Here is a 12,307-nt window from a genome sequence, read left to right on the forward strand (position 1 = left end):
TATTACAATAATTTTGGATTTATCATTGTAGAGTTATCATTCATCCCATCATCATCATCATCACCTAGGCTTAAAATACTTCTAAAAAGTTGTCTTTGTAAAATAATAAATATATCATTGGCTTTGTTCTTTATGCCAAAATAAGCAAGTTATCGAATTCACAAAAAATATTACTTTTTTATTTATGAACGATATGGGGAATAAAATGTTTTAGTTAAGAAAGCTAATTTTTTTGAATTTTTATGAGAAGTTCTGTTAATATTGTCGAAACCGTTTATGATCTGGAAAGAAAACGATGTTAGCACTTCAACTACCCATAACTCCTATAACTCGCTTTAGCTTATTAGACCACTTACAAATTTCAGTTGCCACTCTTTCTCACTCTTATAATAATTTTAACAATTATATTGAAAAAGATTATCCAATTTGGATAAAATCAAGGTTTTTGCGAGATGTCAAGAGATTTTTAATGGAATGTGAGAATATAGATTCCTTTTTTAGAATTCTCATGTAGCTGTATAGACTTGTATATCATAATATTGTACAATATACTTCGAAGCTATAATTGATAAATCATCGACACTGTTTGTAATATGTGTCACTTCATATGCGACTGTCGGCCTCAGTAACTACTTTTTAGCGCTAGTTTTGAAATCAATTTTTATATCACCATCTCAAACAAGTCTAGTACCTCGAGATGCTAATACTCAATTGGCATTTCATTTTATTTTGTAATGGTATTTTCCTACAGTTACGTTGAAAAGTGGCCATTGCTGCACTGATTACAGAACGCAAAGAATCACTTTTCCGCTCTAGTGCGGGAAAAATTTTTCCTGCACTCCAGATTTGCAACATGGCAACGCAAAATAGTTAGTAGGTTACCATGGAGCACCAGTGCAGCAAAATCAAAATTAAGTTGGTAACAGTGACTGTGGTATAGTGTTGTGGTGCACATTATAATAATATTAAGGACAACGAGGACAGAGTGCCACCCACACACCACACAGCCGCCCATTCATTCATTATTACTACATTATTCAATTTTATTTATTAATAATAAAATTACACGTTTATTTCGTAAACGTTCATTTTTTATGAAAACCTTTATTTCGGTGCAGCAAACTGTCACTTTGCGCACTAGTTGCACAAATAACTATTTCCCATGTTGTAAAATTTGTATTGCTTTTGTATTTCTAAGATGTTGTATTTTTTCTGCCAATAAAACATTTTCATTTTCAATTTGGATAAAAAAAGTGTAGGCTACCGAGCAGCCTTGAGTATCTCTGTCAAGATAGCAATGGTGTAAAAATAAAACTTCTCAAAAACTTATCAAAGTCTATACAGTCAATTAATTTTTGGGTAGAGTTCAATTTGAATTCAAGAGTTGTTCTATTTGATTAACGGTTACATTTACCAAGGTTTTTCTTATTCAGTAAACAAGTTTCGTTGATTCTAGACAACGATCAGTTGATATTCGGCGGGTAGGTGTATATCACGTTTCTCCTGTGGACTCAACGTATTGCCTTGCACCCTAGTGAAGTAGGGGAGGATGTCCAGACCGACAGGGTAGTTCCTCAGCCAGCTGCGACCCTTGAACAGTCTGTGGGGCGGATTCTCCTCTCGCCAGTAGCCCTTTGGTAGGTAGATGTTGCGCTTAGTGGCTCCTTTCTTCAGCACAGGCGCTACAAGGATGTCCTCTCCAAGCAGGTATTCTGAAAAAACAAATCAACTCAAAAATACATACACAATGGGCCATATGAATAAAGTTGAGCATTTGCTTATACTTCTGAAATATGGAGCATTTGCTTCATTTTCTATGAATAAACGTGAGCAAAACCTTTTGCTCATGCTCATCAAAAAAATAGTTTGAGCATTTGTTCAAAAGTAAAAGCTTTTGCTCAAAATTGTATGAATAAACTTGAGCATTTGCTCAACTTTTGAAGCAAATGCTTCAAAAAAGGTGAGTCTAGTCTAGATCAGCTTATCACCTTTTGCTCATAGTAAAATGGCTCAACTAATTCGTATGAGGAAGAGGAAACTATACCAGATACGATCACAACCAATAGTTGATAACTATAAAACTCTTTTTAGATTCAACCATGATATAATATCACCATTATCCTTACAAAAGAGTAAATACAAAAGATATAAAGATAGCCATCACAAAATAGGAAATAGGCATTTAAGAAGATGAGAGTGTAGAATTCAAGTAGTAGAAGAAGAAGAAGAAGAGAGAGAGAGAAGAAAAAGAAGAGGCTGTAAAGTTTCAGCTATTTTGAATTACATATTTAGGAATGTTTCATTTCGTACCCGAGAGTTTACTTCTCAAATTCAATACCTCTTTGTTCCGTGTGAATTCGAAATTTCCAGAAGCCTTTAAATACTTCCCTACACCAATTCTAGTTGTTAACTTGAGAATTATGAATGCTTGAATGATAATTACTTCTGAAGTAATGATATTTTTACGGTACAGCTATTTTCAAAATATTTATTTTTGCGTTATTGTAAATTGGAAGCAATAATGTCTATCCTAGGAAGCATTTATCATTTTTTTTTCTAATTCAACAATAACAAAATGATATGCCATACTATTGTCTCTTTTCTGTATAGGGCTACTTGTAATATGAATAGAAATAAAAATCTCAGTACCCTTTTTTTTAATTATTTTATCACAACATGTTGAAATATATAAAATAATGAGCTTGTATTTAATCATTTTGAAATATACTTACTCACAAATGTGTATGAATTTGTATTATGGAAAACCATACTTTACTTGTAAACTTTACAAAAAAAATTTTTTTGGTCGTAGAAACAAAAGTCAAACTTCTATGAACTCAGTAAGTCGAGTAGATTATTATAATATTTCAAAAAATTAAATATCTCGAGATCAAAGATAGGAGTTTTTTGATATAGGGAAACAATAAGCAGGCAAATAAAGGCTAGTCACCCTCCGAAAGGTGTGACGAATGAGTTCGGGTGACTGAAATCTACCAGTGTGAACGTTTGTATGAAGAAGCATATGCGCCATTTACTATCGCTCTCCTCTGAAAATAGGACAGGTTCTATTTTCTGGCAAGATTTTTCTATCACGGTTGACAGTCTGAAGACTCACATTTAAAAAGCACATGTTCCATCTTTTTGGCAACTATCGGCCAACAAAAAATCACCAGTGTGAAGCCACCCTAAGAGTTGTTCTATTTGATAAAAAAGAAGAAGAGGAAGAAGAAGAAGAAGAAGAAGAAGAAGAAGAAGAAGAAGAAGAAGAAGAAGAAGAAGAAGAAGAAGTAGAAAACGAAGAATAAGTAGTAGAAAAAGAAGAAGAAATGTATTCCTCATTTCTCATTAAAAAAGTAAGTGTTTCTTCAAATAATTACGAGGAAAAGCAGTATCTAAAATACAAAATAGTTATTTATATATATCTAGAGTGAAAAGTACTGTTTTTTCTCCCTAAGGGAAAAGTTTGAAGCCCGAGGCAAAGCCGAGGGAAACAATTTTCCTGAGGGAGAAAAAACATTTTTCACTTGAGATATACACAACATTTTTCCTCCACCTACATTTTTATAAAAACTGCATATTAGTATCTTAAGTCACAAGGATGGGAAGAGGCCTTTTGCAGGCGAGAATGATGTTTCTAGTCGAGGCGTTAGCCGAGACTAGAATTTCATTCGAGCACTGCAAAAGACATTCACGCCCAAGTAACACCATTTTTTGTCATAGTAATATAGAAAAGAATAATTGAGAAACAGAAAACATTACCTGCTTGTATTGACATTACTACATGCATTCTATAAACATAACCTAGTTTACAAGTTTCGAATCAGGAATTTCTTGATTGTAGTTGACAAAATTTCCACCTTGAGCACTAAAAGGCGGTTTTCATACCAGTTTTGCCATTCCTAATTCGGAACTAGGAAACATACTCGACTGTAAAGAAAAAAAATGTTTTCATTACAGTATAGTATACTGTAATGAGAATCATATGTTTATTTGTTCTACAATCAGCTGTTTACCGGCTTGATTTCATGGATGTAAAACAGCTGAAATCGAATGACTATGAAAAAAAAAATTTTTTTTTTAAACGTACGTGGCCAAACAATGTGTTACAACATAATCTAAAAAGTGAACAGAAACAGCTGGCTTGTAATCACAGTTCTCCGCCGACAGCGCTATCTGTCGGCAAAAGTTGTAACAACAATGGCCGCCACAACTACAGTTAAGTTCCCGTTTCAAATTTGATTAGTTAATGAGGAATATTCGTTGGCTGGTATTTTGAATAACATGGAATAAAAAAAATTATACATTTTTTAGTATAGTGATATGAAGTTTGTAATAATTTTAGCATAGAAACATAAATTTTACATATTGATCAAATGTCTGGTTGAGGTATTGAATTTAGTTGGTTTAATGACTACTCTATATGCTTCCTCATCTGAGCTTAGACTTTCTAACCTATTTCAATTGTACGTTATTAAAATAGAGATGCTTCCCATGTTATTTGAATGGAGTCACTTTCACGCTCTAGGGAGTTTTCTCTTTTTTCGTCCCGAGAGCGAAAAAGTGACGCTTTAGTATTATGTTACAGGGAGTAAAGTAAGCACTTTAGACAGTAGCTGGAGGAAAAAGTTATTATGAAGTGTTTGTACCCCATGGAAAACAGCATCAACCAATTTTGTGTGACACCACAAAATTACCGCCGTAATAACAACCCCCCCCCCACTCACCATCATTGATCTTCTGAGCGACGGCATCTTGAGGATCCACCCACCAGATGGGCGGGTTGAGGGGGGCACCTGTCTCCACACTGCGCTGCATCAGCTGCACAATCACCTCCGAGTAGCTGTAGTGCAGCGCTGTCAACTTCTTACTTATCGCCACTGTCTGAAAAGTTCAACATCAATTGATTTCATTGCTGAATACTCTTGAGAACGTTAACAGCATCACAAAGCGTTCACACTGAAGAACTCTTCAATATGAACGTACGGTAAATAGATACTCGAATATAATCAATTCCATTATTCATTTTTGTATAGGCCTACTATACAGGGTGTTAACGAACTTGCTACCAATACTCTAGGGCATTGCTCCTGGGTAAAAAACATATCTAAATATCATATTTAAATTGTACAGAAGTCTTCAGTTACTCACACAGCGGTCATTTTGCTTTCTTCACTTATTTTTTCTAAATAATGGTTGAACATACAAAATTGAAACTTTGCACAATCATACATAACAACTAGGAAAAGGTACAATAATAGGAGCTCCCCTATTCGTATTTTTCTCCTTGATTTTCCTCCAGTAATCCTTCAGTCTCTTCGACCTCCTGCGACGCTCCTCATCAGAAATCATGACCATCGCCCATCGTCGGGTAGGTTCCCGCTGTTGTGCTGAAAAGCTGAAAAGAAGATGAAAAGCCGTGTGCTTTTCAGCTTCTGATAGTTTCCGGATAGTTAGCCTTTAGATCCTCTATTGGAATTTGAAGCTCATTCATATAATCTTCAATTTCTTTAATCCACCGTGGCTGAGATTTTAGGTTTAAAAATAAATTTACCATCTGTTTGGAAATCCTGGAAGAATCAGTTCTGAAGAGCTGTCCAAAGAGAGATATTCTATTTAGCCGCATCTGGTCAACCAATGGTTCTGAGTTTCTCTACACTTCTACCTTTGAAATAGGTTTCCAGAATCCCTTGCAGAAATATATTTTGTTCAAACATTTTCTGATGATTTTACATTCCAATTTCGAGATGTTATGTTCTGAGTTCGCCTTATTTATATCATAGTAGATTGTTTTATTATTGTATGGTTGGATAATTGATTCGGTTACTAACCTGGTCATCAAAGTCCCATGGGGCGGCAGAGAACTGAATGGACGGCATGAAGCAATTGGCCTGCAGCCATCTGATGAATAGTTCCTTTTCGATTTTGTCTCCAGCGTAGGCGTTGCCTCCCACCATATCCGGCAGCACGAATGGGTAGCCGTTCATGTTTTGCACAAACATTGTCGTGATCAGAGTGCGGAGCCCATTGTCCCAAGACCATTTACTATCCTGTCCGACAAGCAAATCAATGGGCCATATGAATAAAAACAGAGCATATATGCTCATGAGCATGAACATGGAGCATAAGGTTTTGCGCATGAGCATTAGGTAGAAGCATAAGCATTTGCTAATTTTTATATGAATGAGCTCTACCTTATGCTCCTGAACTCTGGAGCAAATGCTCACGTATTTTAACGATTTTTCATCAGCTGATTCGCCTTTGTTGCCTTACTTTGTTTTTATAGCTCACGTAAGCGCTATGCAAGTATAGACACCGCTTGTGTTTGGTCGTCTGCTCTGTTCTCTATCCATGGATTGAATTTTAGGTTAGTTGAGTTTAGAATTTTGAAATGATAGCGTGAAAAAATGTCATCTCTATAATAATCTTTAGCATAATCTTATAATCTAAATAGCCTCTTATAATCATCTACACTCTCGTCTTCTTAAATGCCTATTTCCTATTCTGTGGTGGCTATCTTTATATCGGATAGGTATATTTTGTAGGAATAATGGTTATATATATCATGGTAGAATCTAAAAATAGTTTTCTAGTTCTCGCAACTATTGGTTGTTATTGTATCTGGTATAGTTTCCTCTTCCTCACACGAATTAGTTGAGCCATTTTACTATGAGCAAAAGGTGAAAAACTGCTCTAGACTAGACTCACCTTTTTTGAAGCATTTTGCTCCAGTTTATTCATACAATTTTGAGTATAAGCTTTTACTTTTGAGCAAATGCTCAGACTATTTTTTGATGAGCATGAGCAAAAGGTTTTGCTCACGTTTATTTATAGAAAATGAAGCACATGCTCCATATTTTAGAAGTATAAGCAAGTATAAGCTTATGGGCCATATGAATAAAGTTGAGCATTATAATATTGGGACATCGGGATGAGGCCAGACTCGTCAATCTGAGCATCCTTATGTTGCTAATGCTAGAGGCACGTGTGAAATGGTCATCATTTGATACAATTATGATTAGATTTTCCTTTGTTTAATGCATATGTACAAATTCATATTCTTTTCTTTTTTTATTTATTGCGAATGATGCCTACATGAGCGTGGTCTGATAGAAGGAGGAGGAGGAGGAGGAGGAGGAGGAGGAGGAGGAGAGAATGGCTTCGTTTTCTATTGTGGATAATGTCCTATCTTGAGGGTGGGTAATGAGATGATCAAACGTCCATGCCTACCGATGGAGTTGAATACACGACCAGGTAGAGCTTGTAGACTGAAGGTGCAACGCCTTAGGCTCAACTCACACTTACTCGACTCAGGTCAGAAGAGACTCGACTCTAGTCGAGAGCATGTGTTTCCAACAGGTGACACTCAGACCAGTCGATTCTAGTCTCCGCGACTGTCATCATTTGGAAACACATGCTCTCGACTAGAGTCGAGTCTCTTCTCGACCTGAGTCGAGTAAGAGTAAGTTGAGCCCAAATCTCCGCTAACCTGGCCGGCGATAAGTGAATAGCAAGACAAAGTACAAAGATGAAATATGATAGAAAAACTTCTTGACTTATTCAGGTAGGTTCCTTTTGTATGCCTTCAGTTGGTGATGATCGCCTTCAGTGTACTAAGCAATAAAAAATAAATTAAATAGAACCTGATAGGCAGAACAATATTTTCAAGTTTTTCAAGTTCAAATTTCACCAAAAAAGTTTTATCAAAAAGTCCTGAAATAGTAATAAATGAAATTCAACAAATAACATCAGAATATTGAATTTTGGTTTAAAAATTTGCACTTTCCCGGTTATTGAAAATCAAATTTTCTAAAGCTAGCTACTGACAACAACCAGAATAATGATGTTTTCTAAAATAGAAGAGAATAAATTTTTTCCTTTAGTATACACAATATTATTGGAAACCTGGCTATATAAATTCTGTACGAAAATGTACTTGGCATAGCATACAATTCTGATTGGCTAACTTTTATAACAGCTGATTTTCAAGGATTCTGATTTTCTAGGTGGCCAACTTAGGGCAACTGGTCAAACTGTATGCTCTCAATGTATTTGCAATTTTCATTTTCAATAGATGGATAAATACAGATTAGTATTACCTTATCGAGCATGCGCGTATACATGGCATGTCGCTGAGTTCTGAACGAGACGCGCATCTCTGACATTGGTCCAAACTTGGCCAAGGTCTCTGCATATGATTGGCTGAAGCAGCGTGGATGCTGGTCCAAAGAACAATTTAGACGCGCAATCTGTTGAACATTAATAATTACGACAAATTGAAAGAAAGATAACAAGAAACAATTAATCAGGATAGGTATTATCATTGTAAAATAATTAGGATGAATGAGCTCAACTAATCAATCTCTTTATTCGAGACATAAGAGGTATATTTTAAATGAAGGAATCACCTTTATTAAACGATACAAACAATTCTAAAACATATAACCAATAAAGATAGAGAGGAACAATAACAGCCAAGGTAGGTATCCCTGATTCCCCTGATAAAATTCTTCAAAACTATACGTTTCTAACTCTATTAGGTACTTTTACAATTCGATTTTGAACCACGCCCTATCCGTCTCTCTTCTGATGCTACTCGGGAGGTACCTAATAATTTCATTGCCATACAGGCGCGGATCCAGGGGCGGCAGCGATCGGGGCGAAACACCCACTTCCCGAATAGTGTTTGAAAAATCTAGAGTTACTCAAGTCCAGTCAATATGGACATGGGGATGTGCTAGCTTTTTATATTGTAGTTATAATTTTCCAATATATTGTTTGGATACATAAAAGAAGTCCAGAACAAATTTTTCCATGCAAAATTTTCTTCTACTAGATACACGATGGCCCAAAAACCTCGTATTGTCGGTTAATTTTTCAGTTATTTCCGCCAAATCCTGTAATCGGACACAATGCGTTCTATTATCGTCGTCCGAATTATCGATGCTCTACTGTGCAGGTTTTAAAATAATTGCCAGTTTTGGTTTAAAATAAAAAATCAAGTGAACATGGGTTTTTAGTTGCAGAGATAATAATGGCAAAAGATTGCAAAAATTTGCCAATTTAAAAATTTTATAAATTTGTGGTGGCTTCATGGTCAATTCTTAAGCAGAATTAGCTGCATAACTCCACGAAGACATCCAGCAAGCATTCAGAAACCTCGAGGACTAAACCCCATCTTAACCTTGAACTAAGGTTTCCCAACTTTTTTGGTTCAAATCTACACTTCGAACAGTTCTCAATTTTTTATCATTTTTTAATCAGTGGTTGTTATCGTATAATGATTATTGTATTGAATATTTGCTCCCACCTCCTTTCAAACCACACTCATAGCTGAGAAATCGAATAAAACTAATCAGAAGTATGTAACTTCATTCATATAAACTATATCTATTTCTTAGCTGAAGTGAGATTCACATTTCAAATTCAGTGGATTTTATAGGAGATCATAGATGTCAAGTATCTTTTCCACCACCGCCTCTTATAGTTGTAATTCATGTTATCCCGGTATACCTGATCTGATATTAGATGTTGAATGTTGTTAATGATCAATCCTTTTCAAATAATATATTTTATTCACCAAGAAAAAAAATCTCCATGATTTAGAATATATTTGCTAAATAGTGATGAAATATTCTGTGGAAGTTCTAGTAGCTCATCATAAATCTACAGAAACATAGCATGGCAATTTGGCAGCGTTTTGGAGTTTGAAAAGGATGGAGCTATCTGCTTTGTTAAGGGGAGCAAACCAATGTTAATCAGATGCTGACTGAATCTGACTATAGTGAGTCACTTATTCAAAGTGAATATTGGAAATATTGAGTTGTGTATACTTTCTATGTAAAAATAAATAAATAAATAAATAAATAAATAAATAAATAAATAAATATAGTCTCACTATAGTAAACATAGCCTACATGTTTTCTCTCCAAACATAAGAAATTATTATTTCCGCAATACAATAATAATAGTAATTGAATACTTGATAAAATATAAATCCCATTTTCCTTGCACCTTCAACAATTGTCAATAATTATAATTTAAGGCCCACAGCAAATAGATATGTCACATATCACACCAATATTAAATGTTTAAGGAAACAGTTGATCTATATAAGCAGTAAAATAATAAATCCGGGCCACTTCCTCATAGACTATAAGATTAGTAGAAAAACTAAACTAGGTATAGAAAACTGGACCTACAGCACAAAGTAGAAGGAATTCTCTTCCTTCTTCTCTGAGCCCACAGTAACGTTTTCTTCCTTATCGACGTATGAGGCTCAAGATTTCTGCTCAAACTACTTTCTCAAGGCCATTTTTTAAATAAATTTGTTAAAAGTGGACTCGCTTACAAATTTTGCTCATATATTTTTCTCTCTATTTTCCTACCTTTTTCACCAATTCTTCCCTTTTCCGCTCCTATTCACCCTTCATTCCTTACTTTTATACGCTCTGCCTGCCTATTACATGGAAAACCATAGTTGGCTAGGTATTTTTCCTCCTTTCTTTATTTTCTGCTTACCCCACCATGAAGCCTATTTTTTTGTATCTTATTAGAAATTTATCTTTCGATTGTGTTGCTTTGTATTTTGATTTCTTTTGTATATATTGTGTTGAATTCAAGAAAATGATTGATTGAATTGAAATATGAATAGTGTTGAAAAATTGAGTAATAAAGTGAAAAAATATCGGGGACCGAGCTTCGCTCTGGAGTACAAAAGCATAACAAATTTATTACGAAAGAAGAAATTATAATAACATTCATACAGAAATGTTCTATCTAATCACAGTAAATTGAGATTAATTCCCAGAGCAAAACATTCCCATGCAAAAATTTCTCTCACAAAGGCCTAGTTGCACAAAAGCCGGTTGAATTTTAATACTGATTAACTTCACGTGAAACAAATCAGAGAAGACCATTTCAAAAAGATGGATCTACTGGAATTAATCAGGATTGAAAATAACCCGGCTTTTTTGCAGCCGGCACTAAGTACCTGATTGAATGATTACAACAGTTCAACAGCTGAGTCATAATTTTGACACAGTCCCACACACATGAACTCGCTCATCACCAAAAGACGACGACAATGTTTAAATGTTTATATGTTGCGCATTTACGGCGAAACGCGGTAATAGATTTTCATGAAATTTGACAGGTATGTTCCTTTTTTAATTGCGCGTCGACGTATATACAAGGTTTTTGGAAATTTTGCATTTCAAGGATAATATAAAAGGAAAAAGGAGCCTCCTTCATTAAATATTAGAGCCAATATTAGAGTAAAAATCAGACTATAGAATTATTCATCATAAATCAGCTGACAAGTGATTACACAGATGTGTGGAGAAGCCAGTCTATTGCTGTATTTCCATAAGGTCTATAGTTTAAATCAGGTACTTGTGGATGAGAATACTGCGTGAGGTCTACTGTTCACAGAAGTACTAGTATTATAAACCTACTATGTTCTGAATTTCGTGAGAATCGTTAGAGCCGTTTTCGAGATCCGGTGAAATATAAACATCCAAACATATAAACAGAAGCTGCTCGTATAATAGTATAGGATAATATAGGACAACACACCTGGGGTAACCATCCCACTTCTCCAGCATCGAACTTGAAGCCATCAATTGCATAGTCTTGTAGCAGCTTGGTGTGTTTCGCCGCAAACCACTGCACGGCACTCGGCTTGGTAAAGTCTACCACTCCCCCCTCCCCGTCCCACCACTTCATCAGCACTTCCCCCGTCTGATTCGCCACAAAGTAGCCCTTGTCCTTTCAATCAAATCAAATTATGATTAATTAATTAATAATACCTAGTTTATTGTCATTTAAATAGAGAAAAACAATAGACAACATCAAATGAATGACTCTTCGTCACTACAATCCGGAAAAAACAATGAACAACGTCATTAAAATACAGAAAAACAATAGACAACGTCAAATAATCTGCAATACACAAACAACAGACATATAAGTCAAAAGGACTTAGGGCCGGTTTCCGAGCTCGGGATTTAGCCAAGTTCTAGACTTTAAACAGCTGGAGTCAGAAAATTGGCTTTCCAAAATGGGGCGTAGTCGTAGTCGTAGTCATGAATAGTCAAAGTCACGTTTATATTGAATTTCGAAAAACTAGAAAATTGAACACAAAGTAGAATAAAGAGAAAATTGAGTAAAGTTTTAGATATTTTGAATTATTGACCGAACGAAGTGAGGTCTAAGATTCAGGTCGACGGTTTGGCATTTCTCTTAATGTTTAAATGTTTATATATTTATATGTTGCGCATTTACGGCGAAACGGGGTAATAGATTTCCA

The 12,307-nt window shown here is 35.2% G+C and overlaps 1 protein-coding gene across 1 annotated transcript in view; it reads right to left on the reverse strand.

Moving 5' to 3' along the window:
• Nucleotides 1-1,321: 1,321 nt before the first annotated feature.
• Nucleotides 1,322-12,307, reverse strand: part of LOC111064445 (myogenesis-regulating glycosidase) — a 68,210-nt gene continuing 57,224 nt past the window's right edge. The window contains exons 10-14 of the mRNA XM_039435700.1: nt 11,575-11,766; nt 8,097-8,246; nt 5,829-6,047; nt 4,725-4,881; nt 1,322-1,712 (exon numbers count right to left, since the gene is read on the reverse strand). Coding sequence (XP_039291634.1) covers nt 1,453-1,712; nt 4,725-4,881; nt 5,829-6,047; nt 8,097-8,246; nt 11,575-11,766 — 978 coding nt within the window. The 3' untranslated portion in view covers nt 1,322-1,452. The remainder of the gene's footprint in view (nt 1,713-4,724; nt 4,882-5,828; nt 6,048-8,096; nt 8,247-11,574; nt 11,767-12,307) is intronic.

This window comes from Nilaparvata lugens, chromosome 9 (genome assembly GCF_014356525.2).
Source record: "Nilaparvata lugens isolate BPH chromosome 9, ASM1435652v1, whole genome shotgun sequence".
NCBI lineage: Eukaryota > Metazoa > Arthropoda > Insecta > Hemiptera > Delphacidae > Nilaparvata > Nilaparvata lugens.